Raw genomic sequence first — 22,340 nt, 5'->3', positions numbered from 1 at the left:
CAAACAAAAGATGTTGTGTCCGCCGAGAACTAAAAAATAAATATTAAAATTCTCTCTCTTTAAAAAAAAAATAAGGATTGATAAATTGGACCTTGTTAAAATTAAAAACCTTGTTCATCAAAATAAACAATTAAAACGAGGGAGTAGAAGGTAATCCACACACAGGAAGTAGATATAAGTAATACAAACACACCCACAGAACTTGTTTTTAAAATACATAAAGAGCCAGAAGTGGTGGCAACACTAGTAATCCCAGCAATTTAGAAAGCTGAGACAGGAGGATTTCAAGTTTAAGGCCAGTCTCAGCATCTAAGCAAAGCCCTAAGTAATTTAGGGAGGACTGGGGATGTAGCTCTGTGGTTAAGCACCCTTGATTCAAACCTCAGTACCAAAACAACCAGCAACAACAAAAAAAACCCGAAGGACAAAACAAAATGCATAAAGAATTCCTACAAACCATTGAAAAAAGGAAGACAGCCAGTAAAAATGATGATGAGTGTATGGAAAAAAGGCTTGAGCAGGCATCCACAAAAGAGAATGTTCACATGGTCAATAAGCTACGTAAAGGTAATGAAAACCATTGGCCATTAGGGAAAGAAAGTTAAACCACAATAAAATGCTGCTACATCTCTATCAGAATTACTAAAATTAAAAGGGTTGTTGCTGTGCTTTGGATATGGCTTGGGTGTGTTCCCCAAGGATTTTTGTGTTGAAATTTAATCCCCACTGTGAGGTATTAAGAGGGTGGAAACATAATCTGATTTTGGTGTTTAGAAATGGGGCCTTTGGAAGTGATTAGTATTACATAAGGTCATGGGTGGAACCCCCATAATCGAATACTAGTTACTTTCCAAGAAGAGGGTGAGAGACCAGAATGCATGCCTCCTGTCTCTTGCTGTGTGAGACCCTGTGCAACCTTAGGCCTTTGTCAGCAAGAATGCCACCACCAGATGTAGACCCTCTACCTTGGACCAGAACTGTGATCCAAAACAACTTCTCTTTGGAGGGTGATGCTAGAAATTGAACCCAGGACCTGTGCATGCACCAGCTCTTTTAGTGAGCTCTACCATCAACCCAACTCTTTTTTTAATAAAGTTATTCAGCCTTGAATATTTTATTATAGTAATGAAAACCAGATTAATATAAAGATATAGAACATTTTTTGCACTTTTTCTAATATATATTCTTTCTGTTTTTTTCCTCTTTCAACATATATACTCCTTGTATACCTATTGATACCACCTGTTTTATTTACTATGCTTGTATCACAAACCTTTTCCTATAACTAAATATTTTTATTTGTCATTATTTGAAATTACAGTGTCCTAGGTCAAGAATACACCATAATTTATTTTATCAATCTGCTTTGGTATCAAATTTTATGCTATTTAAATTGTGTCTAAATAACAATCTCTGCAAGCCAGGTGAGGTGGCACATACCTGTAATCCCAGAGACTTGGGAGGCTGAGGCAGGAGGATCACAAGTTCAAAGCCAGCCTCAGCAATTTAGCAAGGCCCTAAGCAATTTAGCAAGACCCTGAGTCTGTCTCTCTCTCTCTCTCTCTCTCTCTCTCTCTCTCTCTCTCACACACACACACACACACACACACACACACAAAGGTTGGGGATGTGGCTCAGTGGTAAAATGTCCCTGGGTTCAATCCCTTGTAAACCCCCTGCCAATAACAATCTTTTCACTTACATGATTATTTCCTTAAGATAAGTTCCTATAAATGTATGTAAAATTCTAAATTTATCCTGATAGATTATCTGAATTTTACTTCCACTCATACTCAGAGAAGGCTTGTTTCCCTGAACCCTTAGCCACACTGGCTATGTTTCAAAACAAATTTTAATCTAATTTTTTTCTTTTTTTTTTTTTTTGTACCAGGGATTGAACTCAGGGGCACTCAACCACTGAGCCACATCTCCACATCCCCGGTCCTATTGTGTATTTTATTTACAGACAGGATCTCACTGAGTTGCTTAGCGCCTCACCATTGCTGAGGCGAGATTTGAACTCATGATCCTCCTGTCTTAGCCTCCCAAGCCACTGGGATTACAGGCTTTCACCACCGCACCTGCACCTGGCTATGTGCTCTTTTTAATCTCACAGTAGATTTTTTTTTTTTTTTTTTGGTATTTGGATTGAGTATTTTGTTTATACTGCTGAAATCCTTTGAAGTTATGACTCATTAGTGCTCTTCATGTTATTGTTCTGCTCCCCAACTTTGGGCTAATACACCTTGACCTGCTTGGTAACTAGATATAATAGTGACACTAGTTCCCTGCAAGGAGCTCCTTTGCTGCAAAGGAACTCCTTAGTCAAGGGGCAGATAACATAGGGAAAGGTTTTTGGTTGCCCTTTAAGAAATATCTATTGAGCCAGACACAGGAAAGCACTGGAGATAAGAGAAAATAACAAGATGGGTGTTCTCCCTGCCCTTATTTACTTCATGGATAGTAATTAAATAAAGAAATGCTTCTAAAGTCTAAACAATTCATTCTTTCTTTCCATACCTAGTACCTAGATATGCCTGTTTATTAATTCAACAATATCAAGCACCTAGTATAGATTAGGCATTATCTATGCCCTGAGGATACAGCAGTAAATAAAATGGTTGAAATCACTATCTCTGTAGAATTTATCTTCTAGTGGGGGGAGGCTATATATAAAACAAATAAATAAAATATGTAAATAAAATTATGGTATGCTAGATGGCAAATAGTGTTTTGATTAAAAACAATATAAGGAAGGGGGATTGGAATTGTGTGTATGCATATATGTGTGATTTTAAGTAGGGTGGTAAGGAAAGGCTGGACTAAGAATGTGACATTTAAGTTAAGACCTGAAGGAAGTAAGCCACACAAATATCTAGATAATTCTATGGAGCACAAAAGAAGACAGATTCTTGGCTTGGACATTTCTACAGCTGGGAGATAAATATATAATTAATCATGGTCATGTTTGTGATGGTATTCTGTAAGACTTAATGGTCTATAAATACAGAATGTTTTCAGTATATTACACATATGACTATTTACAAGAATACGATCATATATTGGCACTATGAATATATATTAAACTATAACACAAGGAACTATGATAATGTGCAAGTGGGGGGCTAATTGTTCCATTCTATACTACCAGAAAAACTGTGGTTAGTATTTTTTCCTTAAAGGGGGAAAGGACGCTTCTCCCTTGAGGCTTCTGCTTGGGAGCCCACTTTTGTTGTTGTTGTTGTTGTTTTGTTTTGGTGTGTGTGTGTGTGTGTGTGTGTCTGTGGATGTGGTAAGTAGGGTGTAATCATTATTTGTGGGTATAAAACTTCCTTGCTCTGGAAGCCAGATTATATTACAGAAAAATCATTTGCAAACCCATGAGTTATTTGTAAATGGATGGAGCCCAAAAGTACCAAAAGTAAGTTTTCTTTTTTAGTGTGCATTTCACTAAGTCTAAAAGCTCAGGGATAAACAAAAAACTGCTGTTTGCATTCCGTTTAGACCCCAGCACTCCGAAAGAGGTCTTTATTTATACCTGGGATTGAATCCAGGGGTGCTTAACCACTGAACCATATCCCCAGCTCTTTTCATTTTGGATTTTGAGACAGGGGCTGGCTAAATTGCTTAGGGCCTTGCTCTCTTGCTGAGGCTGGTTTTTGAGCTCGAGATCTTCCTACCTCAGGCTCGGTAGTCCGAAAGAGGTCTTTAAAGACCTGGGTTAAAAAAAAAAAGTTATTATTATTATTATTTTTTCTGGGAAAAGTAGGTTAACTTGGGCAATCAGTCTCTTAACATAATCCATATGAGTTCCTGGTGTTGCAGGGATTTTGCCAGGTTGTGTGTGCACACTGCTGATCACCATGCTAGAAGGCACTCACCAAAGTCTGAAAGCTTACAACACACATTCTACATGCCAACAAAGAAGGAAGAAAGCCTGGATGCTGTTGCTTGTGTGGTGGTGCAAAAAGGAGGGCGTGCCCTGTGACCAATTCTGGCCAAACACTATTCACTCATTCATTCATTCATCGGATATTTTATTAAGTGTACATTCCGTGTATGCACCGCTGCTTGCCCACCGGGGTCATTCAAAGCCCTGCGGGTGCGGTGCACAGAGGAGAGAACTGTATATTCCCAGCCTGGGTCTACCTTCCAGTAGAGCTCCTAGACAAAGAGATGCCACCCTGCAGCTCCCTAGGTTGAGGGCTCCGCCCGCGGTGGCGAGGGGGTGGGGGGTGGGGGTGGGGGTTCGGCGCGACTGCTTCTCCACTCCCCAGCCCGAGGGGGCGCTGCAGCGCCGACGCTCGGCCCGCCCCTGAGCCGCGCTTCACTCGGCCCGCGGTGGTACGTTCCCCCTAGCTGTCCTCCCCCTCCTCCCCGGCCCTCCCCGCTGGTGGTAGGTGCCGGAAGTGCCGCCATTTTGGGGTGTTCTGCTCTGGCGGCAGCTGCAGCGGCGGCGGGACGCGGAGGCTCCCCCGGGACTCGGCCTCAGCAGCGAGGCGGCGGCGGCGGCTGCGGAGGCGCAGGCAGCAGCTGAGGCAGCGGCAGGCTCAGGTGCAGCCGCTGGTGAGTGCGGGGGCTGGGGAATAACGGGCCGCGGGACGGAGGGAGGGAGCGGAGGCTGGAGGGAGGCGCCGTGGGGCGGGTCCGGTTCGGGCGGCAGCGGGTCACAGGGCCCTCCGGGTGCGGTCGCTCCTCTTTCCCCGCGCCTCGGAGGCAGGGCCGTGATCTCCCGCGCGTCGGGGTCCTTGGCATCCCGGGTCTCGCCGCTCTCGCCTGGCGCGTGCCCCTGCGCCGAGAGAGACCCGCCTTCCTCGTGGCCTTACACCTCTCCCCGCGCCCTTTGCGTTCATCCTCCCAACCCACAGCGGTTAGTTCCTTGCCCAGGAGCAGTCCCGTCCTCCTTTCCAGCCGCCTTGCCGGATTCAGGCTGCTTGCCCCGCACACCTCTTCCCTGACCCTTCCGCCCCACGTGTTCCTTGTCCCCTGCCCTGGGGCACCCCAGGATCCTCCCCTTAGAGGGTAGCCCTTCTCCGAGCCCCATGAGTCCCCTGTTTCTTGCCCCAGATCGGCTAGCGCCTTGGCTCGCCCTCCCCCCAACATCAGGTGCTCACCCAGTCATGGCCTAGTAGTCGAGCTGGAAACTCGCACCCGGGGACGTGGAGAGCACAGTAAAGCGCTTTCTTCGCCAGGGACCTGGCTTTGAATTTCAAGTCGGTGCTGTCTTGGTTGTGGTCCTTCGGGCAGGATGTTGTTTTAATTCTCTGAGATCATTGCATATCCTCTAAGGAGCGTCTTATTGGTTTGGGTTCATTCCCATAGTTGAGGGGAAGGTGGTGAGGTTTTGATCGGAGCCTGTTTGAGCAAAATGGAATCGCTTTCTCGTCAGCAGAGTTGATGCTGTACGTTCATTACTGTGGGGTAAAAAGGCTGTTTAACAGTTTTTGAGAGAGCATGAGATGCTTGATGATGTCTGTAGTTTGAGAGGTTACAAATATCCAATGAATCTTTTATAGGAACTTCGCGTTTTAAAGGTCTTTTCACTGTCTTTGGTTCTCTGTGAATTGGAGAGGATTTAATTGCATTCTTTCACGTTTTCCACAAGTGTAGTACTCTTAAGTTTCAGGTTCTCTGCAAATCCTTGACGAGAATGAAGGGGTCTCCTTATAGAATTAATGATGGTTTTTTCCGTTTTACTATTAAAGTTCATTTTGAAAATCACGGATTTAAAATAGCATGCACTAACTATTGCTGTAGTGATTTTTCTCCCCAAGGTAATTTTTATATTTTTCTAGATTTACTTAGGGAGTGTGGGGTTTCTAATCATGACTTTTAGCCAGGATAGAAGCAGTGCTGTTGGTAAAGCAAATCTGGAGCTTTCAGCTGTTGCTTTAACCAGGAAGCTTATGGTTCCCCTAGTGGTTCTTTCCTCATGACTGTCCACCACCTGTTTCCATTAAGAATGGTCCTTGGCCCCAGAACATAGGCCTCCACTTCTCTCTTAAGATTCATTTTTTCCCCTTTGGGTTTTCTTCTCTGAAGATAGCATCTAGATTTGCGATCCATTAGCAGGAGGACTATTAAGAGATGTTTTCCAAACCTTTCACTTTTCAGAGGAGGAAATTGAGGGCTTCAGAAGTCAGCGACTTATTTGCCCAAGGTTACATAGCAAATGTTCTTAAAACAGTCTTTTAGCAGAGGTTTGTTTTGCCTTTTTTTTTAAGTATCATGAGAAATAATGCAAATTGCCCTTTGAGATATGATGGAATGGAAAGGGCTCTGGGCTTAAATTTAGAAGACATGCATTGTAATTTTATGTCAGTTACCCTAACCATGTTAGTCAGCTATGTGGTTTATTTTAATATGCAATATGAAGGAAATGGTGTCTGTCTCACATGGTGCTAGTTCCCCTTCCATGCAGTAACGTGTGAAAGTATCTGTGTTATGATAGGCAGACATTGAAACAGGGAGCCAGAATGATTTTTTTCTTACTGCAGAAGTTACAGGGCTGGGGCTGTATCTCAGTGGTAGAGCACTTGCCTAGCATGTGTGAGGCACTGGGTTTCATCTTCAGCACCACATAAAACTGATAAAGTAATAAAGGTATTATGTCCATCTACAACTAAAAAAATATTAACAAGTTACAGATTCATTATAAAAAGTAGAGATAAGTCAAAAAGGAAACTCAGCCATAGTCCCACTACTCAGAGGTGATTGTTAATATTTGGTTTTTATCTTGTTCATCCTTTTTATATGCTATAGATGTGTTACTTACCAAAGTAGGCTTTAGTCAGAGTTTCATGGTGGGTTTTAAGATTTTTTTTTTTTTTTTTTAGGTAGTGGGAAGTGAACCCAGGGGCACTTAACCATTGAGTCACATCCTCAGTTCTTTTTATAATTTATTTAGGGACAGGATCTCGCTGAGTTGCTTAGGGCCTTGCTAAGTTGCTGAGGCTGACTTTGAACTCATGATTCTCCTGCCTTAGCCTCCTGAGCCCTTGGGATTACAGGTGTATGCTACCACACCTGGCATGTTTTAAGATTTAATAATAGATATTAAGTTTGTTTATTTTTTAATTTGGTTCTGGGGATTGAACCCAAGGGTACTTTACCACTGAGCTACATCCCCAGCCATGAATCTCCCCTTTTAAATTTTGAGACAGGGTCTCACTAAGTTGCTGAGGCTGGCCCAGAACTTGGGATCCTCCTGCCCCAGCCTCCTGAGTCGCAGGAATTACAGGCATGTGCCACTGTGCCCTGCTCTGTGGAAGCTATTAAATATAGAATTCCATTTTGAGTGGTTGCTAAAACAAACCATGCCATACCTGGGCATGGTCGCACATGCCTGTAATCCCAGTGACTCCTAAGGGGCTGAGACGGGAGGATTGCAACTTTAAGGTCAACCTCAGCAATTTAGCAAGGCTTTCAGCAAGACCTATCTCAAAATTCAAAAAGGGATGGGTGTGTATCTCAGTGATAAAGCACCCCAGGGTTAAATCTCCTGGACTAAAAAAAAAAAAATCCACATATGAGGTAGATGGGTAAAGCAGCATAGGAACAGAGAAATCCTTTTAAACATGTGATGGGCTTCAAGAGGAGGAAAAGAAAGTGGAAGATACATTGTGTATATGTGTTGTGTGTGTGTGTGTGTGTGTGTGTGTGTGTCTTTAATAAAGATTTGGGCTCTGCTACTAAATGTAAAGCGTAAGTACTGAATTCCTTTCCCCTTTCCTTGACTGCCACTGCAGCTTCTTTTTTTTTTTTTTTAGAGAGAGAGAGAATTTTTTAATATTTATTTATTTTTTTAGTTTTCGGCATACACATCTTTGTTTGTATGTGGTGCTGAGGATCGAACCCGGGCCACACGCATGCCAAGCGAGCGCGCTACCGCTTGAGCCACATCCCCAGCCCCACTGCAGCTTCTTTAACTATTTTCCTGTGAATCTGAACCTAAATAGGAACTGGGCAGTTAAAAGATGATAGTGGTGGAAAGAGAAGAACTGTCACCTGGAAGAAGCAGGAGCATAGGCTCCTCTAAGCAGGGTTTTGGGTACTTATAACAAATTGCTCTGTTCTCTTTAAACCAGTGAATGATAGCATTTTGTGAAGCACTTTTTTTTTTTTTTTAAGAGTTTTATTGAGGGCTGGGTTCGATCCTCAGCACCACATAAAAATAAATAAAGGAATTGTGTCCAACTACAACTGGGAAAAAACCCAAACAGCTGGGGATGTAGCTCAGTTGGTAGAGTGCTTGCCTTCCATGCACACAAGGCCCTGGGTTCTATCCCCAGTACCCCACCACACACAAAAAACTTTTGAGATACAATTCACCCATTTCCTGGGAGTGGTGTGTATGCCTGTAATCTTAGCAACTTGGGATTTATTTATTAATTTGTAATTAATTTATGAATAAAAATGCTTAAGAGCACGATGTGCTTTATTTTATTATTTGATACTGGGGATTGAACCTTGGGCACTTAACCACTGAGCTAAATGCCCAGCCCTTTTTACTATGAGACAGTGTCTCCTAAGTTGCTTAATGCTAGGTAGCTGAGACTGGCTTTGAACTTGTGATTCTCCTACCTCAGCCTCCCAAGTTGCTGTGATTATAGGTATGGGCCACTGCACCTAGCTTTCCTAATCATTTTAAAGTGTAAAGTTGTGTGGTATTAAAGTATATTCACGGGCTAAGGTTGTGGCTCAATGGTAGAGTACTTGCCTAGCATGTGTGAGACCCTGGGTTTGATCCTCAGCATCACATAAAAATAAATAAAACAGGCTGGGGTTGTGGCTCAGTGGTAGAGCACTCACCTAAGCACATGCAAGGCCCTGGGTTTGATCCTCAGCACCACATATAAATAAAGAAATTAAATAAAGATATTGTGTCCAACTACAACTAAAAAATAAATATTTAAAAAAATAAAACAAAAAAGATATTGTGTCCATCTACAACTAAAAAATATATATATGTATTTAAAAAAAAATACATTCACATTGTTGGCAAAAAGATTTCCAGAAGTCTGGAAAGATCTTGTAGATCTGAAATTGTATATCCCTTTGAAAAAAACTCTTTTCCTTTGCCCTTCAGTCCTTGGTATCCACTTTTCTTTTTGTTTCTATGAATTTGACTACTTTAGATACCTTATAAGTGGAATCATAAAATGCTTTTCTTTTTGTGACTGACTTATTTCACATAGCTTGATATCCTCAAGGTTTATCCATATTGTAGCACTTGACAGAACTTTTTTCTTTTTGAGAGTCCATTATATAGATATATCACTTTTTGTTTATTTGCTGCATCCATTGATGGAAGTTTGAGTTGTTTTTGCCTCTTGGCTATTATGAACAGTGCTGCTATGAACATAGGCTTCTGTTTGAGTTCTTGGTGTGTGCCACCACACCTGACTTCTTGTTTTTTAATCTTTTTGGTTACAGGTTCGATATTCCTTATGTAAATGCTTGGGATCCGAAGTGTTTTGTGATTTGGACTTTGGATTGATATTTGCATACACATAATGAGATGTCTTGGGGATGGGATGTAAGTCTAAACATGAGATTTTTTTTTTTTCCCCTTTTGGTACTAGGGATTGAACTCAGAGGCACTTTACCACTGAGCCACATCCCCAGCTCAGTTTTCTTTACTTTTTATTTTGAGTCAGGGTCTCACTAAGTCACTTAGGGTCTCGCCAGTTTTCCGAGACTGGCTTTGAACTTATGATCTTCCTGCCTCAGTCTCCTGAGTCCATTTATGTTTCATATATACCTTATCACATAGCCTGAAGATAATTTTACACATTTTTAAAAATATTTTAGTTTTAGGTGGACACAATGTCTTTATTTTATTTTTATGTGATGTTGAGGGTCGAACGCAGTGCCCTGCGCATGCCAGGCGGGTGCACTACCACTTGAGCCATATCCCCAGCCCAAACACATTATTTTTATAAATAAGGTGTGCCTGCATTTTGATTGTGATTTATCACACCAAATTAAATGTGAAATTTTCCACTTGTGGTGACATGTTGGCACTCATAAAGTTCAGAGTTTGAGCGTTTTGGCTATTTGGATTAGGGATGTTCAACTTGTATGTGCCAGAAAATGAGATTGCTGGGTCATAGGATAATCCTACTTGAACTCTCATACTGTTCTCAATAGCAGCTGTAGCATTTTATGATCCCACTATCTTGCACAGGGCTTCCTAATTCTCCATATCCTCTACATCATATGTTTCTGGCTTTGTTTTGTTTTCATAGCCATCCTAATGGGTGTGAGGTAATCACTCTGTGGGTTTTTGTTTTTGGTCCTGAGGACTGAACCCAGAGGGGTTTTATCACTGAGCTACATCCCCAGTCTTTTGTATTTTTTATTTTGAGATAGGGTCTTACTGAATTGTTGAGGGTCTTGCAGAATTGCTGAGACTGGCCTTGAATTTGCAGTCCTCTGGGTTAGCTTCCTGAGTCATTGGATTACAGGCATGTGACACTCTCTTATGGTTTTGATTTGCATCTCTGAAGATAAGTGATATTGAATTTGAACTTTTTGTTTGACATCTTTTTTTTAATATTTATATTTTAGTTGGAAGTGGACACAATATCTTTATTTCATTTTTATGTGGTGCTGAGGATCGAACCCAGTGCTTCATGCGTTCTAGGCAAGTACTCTACCACTGAGCCACACCCCAGCCCTTTTGTTTGACATCTTTAGAGAAATGTCTGTTCAAGTCCTTTGCCCATTTTTCAATTGTATTATTTCTCTGGGGATGTAGTAAGTTCAGTGATAGAGTGCTTGCATAGCACGTGCTAAGTCCTGGGTTTGGTCCCCGTCACCACAAGGGTGTTTTTTTATTGTTGAGTTTCAGGAATTCTTATTTTCTGAGTATTATATTAACCCCTTATGGTTATATAACTTGCAGATTTTTTCCCCCCATTCTTTATTTTTGGTACCAGGGATTGAACTCAGGGGCACTGGACCTCTGAGCTCTATTTTGTATTTTATTTAGAGATAGGGTTTCACTGAATTGCTTAGTGCCTTGCTTGATTGATTGATTGATTGCTGAGGTTGGCTTTGACCTTGTGAACCTCCTGCCTCAGCCTCCCTATCTGATCTGAGCCACTGGGATTACAGGCTTGTGGCTACTGCTGGCTTTTTCCCCCATTTTGGGGGATGGGGGTGAACTCAGGGGCACTCAATCACTGAGCCACATCCCCAGCCCCATTTTGTATTTTATTAGAGATGGGGTCTCACGGAGTTGCTTAGTACCTCTCTCATTGCTGAGGCTGGCTTTCAACTTGCTACCTTACTGCCTCAGCCTCCTGAGCCCTTGGGATTATAGACTTGCGGAGGAGGCTGTTTTCCCCCATTCTTTTTTTTTTTTTTTTTTTTGAATTATTAGTTGTAGGTGTATACAATGACCTTTATGTTATTTTTATATGGTGCCGAGGATTGAACCCAGAGCCTCACATGTGCTAGGCAAGCGCTTTACCACTGAGCCTCAATCCCAGCCCTTTTCCCCCTTTTTTCAGTTGCCTTTTCGTCTGTTGATTTGTCTTTTGATACACATAGGTTTTTAAGTTTTGTTCTGTTTTTTGGTCCCTAGGGTTTAATCCAGGGGCACTTAACCACTAAGCCACATCCCCCGACCTTTTTTATTTTTTATTTAGAGACAGGGTCTGGCTGAGTTGCTTAGGGCCTCACTGATTTGCTGAGGCTGGCCTGGAACTTGGGATCCTCCTACCTCAGCTTCTTGAACTGGGGGGATTATAGGCTTGTGCCACCACACCTGGCAAGGTTTTAAAATTTAATGTAGTCCTATTGTTCATTTTTGCTTTTGTTGTTTGTGTTTTTGGAGTCATATCCATAACAGCATTACCAAATCCAGGGTCGTGAAGTTTTTCTTTTTGATTTTCTTTTCAGGGTTTTATGTGTTACATTTAGTTCATCTTGATCATTTGAAATGTACAATTCAGTGACATTAATTAAATTCAATTGTGAAATTATCACCATAAACAGAAACTCTGAAACCATTGCACAGCTCACCATCTTTCTCTTACACCAGCCTGTGGTAACCTGAAATTTATTTTCTTCTCTATGAATTTGCCTTTTCTAAATATTTCATGTAACTAGAATCATGCATATTTGTCCTTGTTGTGTTTGGCCTGTTTCATTATTATGTTTTTCGAAGGCCTGTATATGTTGTAGCATGCATCTAGGCACATTCCTTTTTATGAATGTATTGCTTCTTGAGGTCAGGGAGTTTTTTTATTTTGCTATCTTGCTTTCTTTTTTTTTTTTTTTTTTTTATATTTTTATTTTTTAGTTTTCGGCGGACACAACATCTTTGTTTGTATGTGGTGCTGAGGATCGAACCCGGGCCACACGCATGCCAGGCGAGCGCGCTACCACTTGAGCCACATCCCCAGCCCCTATCTTGCTTTCTTTTGTAGATTTTATAAAGATTATTGAGTTAATCAGAATTAATTGTTTTCGTATGGATTGCCAATCCCAGAGGAATGTCCACTGACATATTCAAACCTGAAGATTCAAGTGTGTCTGTGTAGAAGTACATAACAGTAACCCAAATAATAGTTTATAGCATACTTTCTAATTTCTATTTCAATGATAATTGCCAATCTTTGAATGTGTAGTGTTTTCAAAAAGTATCAAGAGAACAAGAGTTAGCAAGTTTCTGCCTTTGTTTTATAGCTGTGTGAATGAATTTTATTTTATTTTTTGGTTCTGGGGATTGAACTCAGGGCCTTGCATATGCTGAGTAAGCTCTCTACCATGAAACTATAGCCTCAACCTCATATGAATGGATTTTGTAGGAGGGATGGACTGATCTCAGGTATTCCCTATTATGTGCAGATATATTTACAGAACCTTGGCATTAATGGCCTAGTTAGAATTAATAATACTTTTAGGTTAAGAGCATTTTGAAGATAGTCATAAGCTTCTGTTTGTTGTAGTATGAACAAAGCTGTTCAGAGTATCTTCCAGTTATGTAAAAGACTTTGTTTTATTTTTGGGTGGTATTGGGGACTGAATCCAGGAGCATTCTATCACTGAACTACATCCTCAGCCCTTTTTATTTATAACAAATTTTAAAAAATTCTTTTTTAAAAATTTTATTTATTTTTCTATTAGGGATTGGATCCAAGGTTGCTTTACCATTGATCTGCTTTCCCAGTTCTTTTTTATTTTTTATTTTGAGACAGGGTCTCCGTAAGTTGCTGAGGGTCTTACTAAATTGCTGAGGCTAGCCTCAAACTAGATATCCTCCTGTCTTAGCTTCCCAATAGGCATGTGTCACTGCACCCAACACCTTTTCTATTTTTTTTTTTATGTTGATGGGCCTTTATTTTGTTCATTTATTTATATGCAGTGCTAAGAATCAAACCCAGTGCCTCACATGCTAGGCAAGTGCTCTACCACTGAGTCGCAACCCCAGCTCCTTTTCTTCTAATTTTTATTTTGAGGATCTCACTAAGTTACCCAATGTGGCCTTGAACTTTGTAGATCCTCTTGCCTCAGTCTCTGAGTAGCTGGAATTACAGGAGTGCATCACCATAATGAGAAAAAAACTTTTTTTTTTTTTTTTTTTGGTACTAGGGATTGAACTCAGGGGCACTTAACCACTGAGAAGCACGAAACCACGAGTCACATCCCCAGCCCCTTTTTTTTGTTTGTTTAATATTTTGTAGATGGACATGATAACCTTGTTATTTATTTATTTATTTAAAAATGGTGCTGAGGATTGAACCCAGTGCCTCACATATGCTGGGCAAGCACTGAGCCACAACTGCAGACCCCCAGCCCTTTCTATGTTTTATTTAGAGACTGAGTTGTTTAGGGCCTTACTAAATTGTGGAGGCTGGCTTTGAACTAGAGATCCCCCTGCCTCAGCCTCCTGAGCCACTAGGATTACAGGCATGCACCACTATGCAAGGCTAAAATAAGACTTACTGCTGGTTTTGGTCTGCTTAATTGTTTATGCTTTTTGGATCTAGATTCCCCTTCCAGTTTCCTCCTCTGTAGTAATAGTGGGAGTTTAATATTAAACCTCAGGTCTTGGAAGTTTAATTTCATTGACCCTTTAGTCCCATAGAGGTATTACAGCCCTTAGAGTACTTAACACATAAGTCTTTATTTTAGTGTCAGGAGAACATAATACCCTTTTTTCAAATAGCCTTTGGTTAAAAACTATTCTTTTATGCCTGATTATTTTTGGTAATAGTTAGAATGTATCATGGAAGTTCAGGTATTTCACAAGTTTAATTTTGACTAGAGATTAACTTTGTAGCCTTTCTTTTTTGGGGGGGGGGGTGTACCGGGAATTGAACTCAGGGCCACTCGCACTGATCCATATCCTGAGCCCTGTTTTGTATTTAATTCAGAGACAGGATTTCACTGAGTTGTTTAACGCCTCACTTTTGCTGAGGCTGGCTTTGAACTCATGATCCTCTTGCCTCAGCCTCCTGAGCTGACTTTGTAGACTTTCTGGGAATGAAATTTCTAACATCCCGAAGTTGACTGCTATTAATATAATCATAAATTTATGTCTGTATTTTTGCTACAGGTGCTGAGGTATACTTGACGTCAAAAGGCAAGACAAGTAGAAACAAGAAAATTTTTATTAAAAATCTGAGGAATTATCAGCTGGGATTGTGGCTCAGTGGTAGAGCATTTGCCTTGCAAGTGTGAGGCACTGGGTTTGATTCTCAGCACCACATATAAATAAATGAATAAAATAAAGGTCTGTCAACATCTAAAAAAAAAAAATCTAGGGAATTAGCTGGGCACAGTGGCACATGCCTGTAATTCCCAATGGTTCTGGAGGCTGAAGCAGGAGGATCACAAGTTCAGAGCCAGCCTCACCAATTTTGTGAGGCCCTGAGTAATTTACTAAGACAGTCTCTAAATAAAATATAAAAAGGGCTGGGGATGTGGCTCAGGGGTTAAGTGACCTTGTGTTCAATCCTCAGTACTTAAAAAAAAAAAAAAAAAAAAGATATGACTTGAATGGGGTTTATAAACATCTGAGGTTAGCATAGTAGGTTTAATGATTGTATTACCAACGGGACCTTAACATGCTAGGCAAGTGCTCTACCACTGAGCCACAACCCCAGCCCATGACTTTCCATATTCTTTCTGCTAAGGAACTTCCCAGCCCCTTGCAGTACTGGGGGTTGAACTTGCGTGCTTTACCATTCAGCTGTATCCCCAGCCTTATTTATTTATGTATGTACGCACAGTGCCAAATTGCCAAGGCTGTCCTCATTTGAGATCCTCCTGCCTTGCTGGGATTATAGGCATAAACTACTATGCCCAACTCTAAGAAACTTCTAAAATTTTCTCTGGGAAGTACGTTATGGGTGATTTTTTCCCCTTCATATTTATTTTCTAATTTTTATACAGAGACCATGAATCTCATGAATGAAAAGTTGTATTAAAATCGTGGGGGCTGGGGATGTGGCTCAAGCGGTAGCGCGCTTGCCTGGCATGCATGGGGCGCTGGGTTCGATCCTCAACACCCCATAAAAATAAAGATATTGTGTCCACCTAAAAAACTAAAAAATAAATATTAAAAAAGAATCGTGGGCTGGGGCTAGAGCTCAGTGGTAAAGCACTTACCTCGCATGTGTGAGGCACTGGGTTCGATCCTCACACCACATAAAAATAAATAAAGATACAGTGTGTTCATCTACAACTAAAAAAACATTTTTTAAAAAATCGTACCTTTTTTTCCCCTTCAAGGCATAAGAAAGCCTAATTAAAGGAGGCTGAGTATATTTCAGTATCCTAAGTTATTTAAAGCATTTTAACTCTTATGAAGTTCTGTGTGACACTGAATTGACCAACCTTGTCTCCCTGCCTTATTAGAAGTGGACTGATTTTTCAAAACGTCTTTAATACATTGATATTTCTTTGCCTCCACTTTAAAAAAATGGTAGCTGGGCTGTGGTTGTGGCTCAGTGGTAGCGTACTTGCCTGGCATGTGTGAGTTAACTGGGTTCGATTCTCAGCACCACATATAAATAAATAAATAAATAAAGGTCCTTCGACAACTAAAAAAAATTGTTTTAAATATGTCAGCAAATGTGAAGTAGAATGGTGAGTTCTAGTTTAGTGGTTGCATTGAGATACTGGAGGGATTTCACTTAACTGGTTTGAATGTGCCATTTTTGTGATGTGTTCATAGGTACAAGAGTGTGGCTTTAGAAAGATCTGTTCACTAACTTTGTGATAGCTATATTCACCTTTGATGAAATGGGGTTGAGTAATTTTTACTTACTCTCCCAAATTAACATTCCATTGAAACTTTATTTTTGAGGGGAAATGACTTTTTGGAGGTTGTACAAAATGAAACTTTTTGGTTTCAAATCTGTTTAATTTTGTAGTGTTATACTTTTTAATTTTGAAAGGTCAGTAGTTTAGATTTACAAGCATTACATTTTGTGTTTAGGAATGTTCTTTAGCCCCTCTCTGCTCAGGGTTCAATTCCTATTTGTCATAGCTAATTTTTTTTTTTTTTTGGTGGTGCTGGGGATCAAACCAAGGGACACTGAACCATTGAACCCAGTCCTTTTTGTATTTTTTTTTATTTTATTGTTTGTTTTTTTTTTTTGGTACAAGGGATTGAAAGGTCAGTAGTTCAGATTTACATCTAAACATTGTTATTCTTTAGCAAAAGATTGCTAAATGAGAAACTGTCACCATTTTTTTTTTTCTGTTCTTTTACCTGTTAGACTGATGCAAGCACTTGCAGAGACTGTGGGAATGTGTAATATTTGGTAATAATGTGATTAGACTTTGTTTTGACCCAATATTATTTGGACATCTGTTAAAGTTTTTGCTAGTTTATATTTTGTACAGGTAATTTACTGTAGGCTTTCCCCAGTTTTATTTGTGTTTGCAACTTTTGTGTGTGGGAAACAGTCTTTTTTCAGCACCAGTGCCCTTCTCCCACAGTGCAGGCATGTAGTATAGTATTTCTTTCTGTCCTGGGGTGATGCTGCTGCTGACTTACCATGCTAGGTTGGATGGGTTATTACTAGTGAGAAACCTTTGCCGTTTATTGGGTACTTGCCTGATTCTGAGTGCTGTCTGAGTAAGAGTTCTGTGGGGGCCAAGGAGAGAAAGGAAGTCAGAGTGGTGGTGACAACTTGATGCTTATAACTATTTGACATTTGTCTGCTAGCTGGTGATTTCTGCATGATGAAGTAGGACTGTTTTGTAGCCACATAGTCATTTTAAGCATTATGGCAGACTTTCAGCATGGGTATTTAAGGTGGAAACTGATTGTGGTAAAAGATTATATTCCTTAGGTCCATATTTCTCAGATGGCTAAGAACAAAAGGAGCAAGCATTAACATTTTGTGTTTAGGAATGTTCTTTAGCCCCTCTCTGCTCATGGTTCAATTCCTATTTGTCATAGCTAATTTTTTTTCTTTTTGGGGGGGTGGGGATCGAATCAAGGGACGCTGTACCATTGAACTATATCCCCGATCCTTTTTTTTTTTTTAATTTAATTTTTATTTATTTATTTATTTATTTTTTGGTGCCAGGGATTGAACTCAGGAACACTTGGTCACTGAGCCACATCCCCAGCCCTATTTTGTATTTTTATTTAGAGACAGCATCTCACTGAGTTACTTAGTACCTTGCTGTTGCTGAGGCTGGCTTCGAACTCTCTCGATCCTTCTGTCTTAGTCTCTTGAGCCACTGAGATTACAGGCCTGTGCCGCTGTGCCCAGTTTATTTTTTATTTTGAGACAAGTTCTCACTCAGTTGCCCAGGCTGGCGTCAAACTTCAGCTTCAGCCTCCCAAGTCTTGGGATTACAGGCCTATGCTCCCATGCCCCACTCAGCTTTTCTGTTCATTAATTCCATTACAATTTATAGGACTTAGTATTTTTTTAATAATATCTCTCTTTGTTTTTTTCAGTGAGATTTCAAGCTTTTTGAGGATGGAAATAGCCTTATTGCTTAGTGTATTGTGTATCTTTTTTGGGGAGATAGGCATAGTCCCTACCCCTATTATACTCTGTGACCTACCCCCACTTTTTTTTTTTTTTAAGTTTTGTTTTAGTTGTCAGTGGACCATTATTTTTTAAAAATATTTTTTAGTTATACATGGACACAGTATCTTTATTTTTGTTTATGTATTTTTATGTGGTGCTGAGGATTGGGATCTCAGTGCCTCACACATGCTAAGCAAGCACTCTACCACTGAGCAACAACCCCAGCACCTTTTCCCCACTTTTTAACATCTTACTGGACCTGGAGTGGGCACCTCAATGCAGGCTGGGCAAATCAGATTCTTCTAGGAATTTGAGATTGGAACTGAGATTCAGGTCTTTAGGGAACAAACAGGTCACCTGAATTCATAGAACTCAGGACACAAATTTAGATGGTGTGTTCTAACATCCTTTTAATTAATTTCTGTTTTTGCTTAAGCTAGTTTGAAGGAGGTTTCTGTTATTTAAATCCAAAAAGACCTTTAAATAAGATTTAGTACAGAGCTCTGCATAACCCTTCTTAAATTCATTTGAGTTTAGAATAGTGATGTCAGAGATCATGGTTTTTTGGACGGGAGCCCCCTTTCCTCTCACAGTCTCCTTATTGCCAGGCAAAAGGATGCTGGGGATCTTGGCTTCAGTAATGTAGATATTTGCTTGTGTTGTTGCTTTTACTGTACAGAGTTCTTTTTTTTTTTGGTGCTTTGTCAAATCAATATTTTGAGTTTTCTTTCTTTTTTTAATAAAACAAATTTTAATGATTATTTGTTTATAACTAATTTTCTTTTTAATTTTGTTTTTGTAGTTGTAGATGGACAGAATACCTTTATTTGTTTATTTTTATGTGATACTGAGGATCTACTCCAGTGTCTCATACATGCTAGGCAAGCGCTCTGCTACTGAGCTGCAGCCCCAGTCTTTTTCTTTTTGTACCAGGGATTCAACCTAGGGGCACTTTACCAGTAAGCCACATCCCTAGCCATTTTAAAAAATATTTTATTAAGAGATAGGGCCTTACTAAGTTGCTGAGGCTGGCTTTGAACTTGTGATCTTTCTGCCTCAGCCTCCTTAACTACTGGGATTATAGGCATGCCTCACCTCGCCTGGCCTTTTCTTTTTTCTTTTTTTTTGGCAGATAAGACTGATAAAATAATACTGCTCTTTCAGATAGAAAACTTAAATGAGCCATCACTTTAAAAGAATTTTTGTTTGTGAGGCATATGAATTTGGTCTTTTCTTCATTTCTAGTTAAGCAACACATTTGTTTTAGTTTCCTGATTGTTTCCTCTTAAAAAAATGTTTATGGGCTTGAGTGGAGCACAATAATGTGGGTTGAATGGCAGTTGAGACTTTAAACAAAGGGTAATGGTGAGTGGCTGTGTGCCCAGTTGATGGAGTCTGTCTGGTCTGGCTCAGTTGGTAACTTCATGAATGATCTGTAACAGGAGCATCACAGTGGTATTATTCCTCTTTGAGAAATGTTAATGAGGGAGAGAGGCAAGCACCAAGAAAGACAGTTTAATGCTTCTAATTTGATTGTTTTTCTTCCTGTGATCATTTGGTTTTTGTCAAGCTGAAAGACTTTAATTCAGAGAAATGTAAAATTTCCCTGTTATATTAATGAGCAGGAATTAAAAAGAGTCAAGAGCTAGCTTTGAAATGTGGATTTGTATACAACCAGGAAGAATGTTTGTAAGGTAGAAAAATTATAGAAGTTGTTATTTGATATTAGAGATCAAATTGTGATTTCATGTATGTATGTATGTAAACAATATATGCCTTCGTATGAGTGTATGGTATTGATGTGAATGCAGTACACAGAGGACATTTTATAATCCATACTGTTTACCCATCTTGGGGCCTTGCATAAAGTAGATACTTAGTAAGTATTTGTTGAATATTCTATCTGGTCCAGTGGTATTTTGAGTTTTGTATTAAGGACTAGGAATAGGAAGAAAACCTAAAATCAAAATTCTGTGAATTTGTTTGTCATTATCTTTTTTTTCTTTTAAGTTGTAGATGGACACAGTACCTTTATATTTATTTTTAAAGTTTTAGAAAAATTTTTTATGTGGTGCTGAGGATCGAACTCAGTCTGTGCACTTGCTAGGTGAGCACTCTACCACTGAGCCACAACCCCAACCCTATGTCATTGTCTTTTTTTTAAAAAAAATTTATTTATTTTTTAATTGTAGTTGGACACAATACCTTTATTTTTATGTGGTGCTAAGGATCGAACCCAGGGCTGTGCACGTGCTAGGCAAGTGCTCTACCACTGAGCCACAACCCCATCCCTCTGTCATTGACAAGGAGGTTTTTTTTTTTTTTTTTTTAATGTAAGCGGACTTCCATTGAAATACATAATGTTGGCAAAGTTTAAGCTTTGTGAAGCTATGTGATCTTGAAACAGATTGTATATTGCTTGAACAAAGAAGGCTCCTAGATAATCCTGATTTTGGCTGTTTTCTGTAGCTCAAAAGAAAAAGAGAATCTGATACTGCTGGCAGTCTGGTCTTTTTTTGCTTTTTTGGACCAAGACACGCTTTTCCAAATGAAATCAAGGAAATTGTAAACTAGTAGTAAAAATGCACCTAGGAATTTGCATCCTCTTGTGTCCTGTGTCTTTCCTTTTTGCCTCTAGTCTGTCTGATATTAAACTAATGTAGCAAAATTATCCTCTGGGCTTTGTTTCTCACTTCCCTTTAAAAGTTTATGAGAAATAATCATGGAAAGACACGATGTTTGTTACATAGTCATTGTTTTTATTTTATACTGTTTCTATTTAATAGCTTCTGGGTACATTATAAGTGCAATTAAAAGAAAGCTTGCAGGGCTGGGGCTATAGCTCTGCTGGTAGAGTGCTTGCTTTGCGTGCACAAGGCCCTGGGTTTGATCCCCATTACAAAAAAAAAGCTTGCAGACCCTCTTTATTGAATTAATTTAGGTTACAGGCTGGGTTAAGGAACAAAAACAAATCCTTATGGGCACATAACAGGAAACCTTAGGTGAGTAAATGTCACCAAACCAGATATAACATCTTGTGGACTCTTTCAATGCCTGTTGCCTATCTTACATTTGACCAACAGTGTATCCTATCTATTTAGACTCATTTTTCCCTTTTTGGGTTAAGATTACTGTTTTGCTTTTATAAAATGATTAAGAATTTGATTTTCAATGTATTTTCTTATGGTATTTCTATTTAGGCTTTGCAGTTGTTAATTTTTGAGGTCAGTGGAAGACTTTTATGAATACAGGGACTTTTTTGAGCTTTTTTTCTGGTGCTTTCTAGGTCTCAAGTTATTGTGGATCAGGCCTAAGAGAACTGATTGTTATAAGATCAAGTGCTATTTTTGTTTATTAATGTTCATTTGTCTGGTGTAACTTTGTTCTGGGCTAAGACTTTTTCATATAATGACTTCAGTCTGTTCCAGGAAGCTTACAACTTAGAAAAATATTTTCAATTCTGACTGATTCCCTTCTCTGACACACCAGATCCACATATCAGATTTGTAAATGATTTTATCTTTCCTTCAAGATATCTGCTTTTATGGGGGGGGGGTTTGGGGATGGGAAGGATAGTAGAATGAGCTGGACATTTTTATTCTGTATATATGTATGATCACGCTACTGGTGTGACTCTATGCCATGTATAGCCAGAGGAATGAGAAGTTGTGTTCCATCTGTGTATAGTGTCAAAATGTATTCTGTCATGTATAACTAATTAGAGCAAAAATTTTAAAATGTTCATTAAAAAAAAGATATCTTCTTTTGGGGAGGCACTGGGAATTGAATTCAGAGGCACTTATTCCTTTATTTTTTATTTTAAGGCAAGATCTCACTAAGTAGCTTAGAATGTCACTAAATTGCTGAGGCTGGCCTCAAACTTGGAATCCTGCTGCCTCAGCCCCCAGAGCACCTTGCCTAACATATCTTTTAACTCTGGTCTCTGGTGACATAAGTGGCTACACACTAGCAGAGTGACCATTCATCTTCCTGAATTATATCACCTTTATCTAAATTTGATCTTAACTTCTATATTCCAATACTGTCAGTTTTGTTTTTTATATTTGTGTGTCTGATATATTTCTAATGTAATAATGTAGGAAAGCCCAATATTTGTTAAAGTTCGGAGAACTTTTAAATCTTAATTAGAAGAATACTAAATAATAAAATTCATACAGTTTGGTAGTTTAGAAATAAATAACAGCATACATAAATTCTTTTTTTTTTTTTTTTTTTTTTTTCAATCTTATTTTTTTTTAAAATATTATTTATTTATTTATTTTAGTCCTTAGGCAGACACAACATCTTTGTTTGTATGTGGTG

At 39.4% G+C, this 22,340-nt stretch overlaps 2 protein-coding genes across 19 annotated transcripts in view; one reads left to right on the top strand and one right to left on the bottom strand.

Moving 5' to 3' along the window:
- The first annotated feature begins 4,424 nt into the window (after positions 1 to 4,424).
- Celf1 (CUGBP Elav-like family member 1) overlaps positions 4,425 to 22,340 on the top strand; it is an 81,367-nt gene continuing 63,451 nt past the window's right edge. For 11 of the 18 annotated variants that reach the window (XM_015477907.2, XM_048788799.1, XM_048788798.1 and 8 more), the window contains exon 1: positions 4,425 to 4,566. The gene's annotated coding sequence lies outside the window, so the exon portion shown is untranslated. The remainder of the gene's footprint in view (positions 4,567 to 22,340) is intronic. The other 7 variants (XM_048788795.1, XM_015477906.2, XM_048788802.1 and 4 more) reach the window with 6 other exon arrangements.
- LOC125612110 (WAS/WASL-interacting protein family member 3-like) lies at positions 4,489 to 5,251 on the bottom strand. Its single transcript, XM_048788808.1, has 2 exons — positions 5,115 to 5,251; positions 4,489 to 4,789 (listed from the first exon to the last, which is right to left on the bottom strand). The coding sequence occupies exons 1-2, from the start codon at positions 5,120 to 5,122 to the stop codon at positions 4,489 to 4,491; spliced, it is 309 nt and encodes a 102-aa protein (XP_048644765.1). The 5' UTR covers positions 5,123 to 5,251.

Source organism: Marmota marmota, unplaced genomic scaffold (assembly GCF_001458135.2).
Source record: "Marmota marmota marmota unplaced genomic scaffold, marMar, whole genome shotgun sequence".
NCBI lineage: Eukaryota > Metazoa > Chordata > Mammalia > Rodentia > Sciuridae > Marmota > Marmota marmota.
The sequence above is the reverse complement of the archived record's forward strand: the minus strand, read 5'-3'. Positions and strand labels throughout refer to the sequence as shown.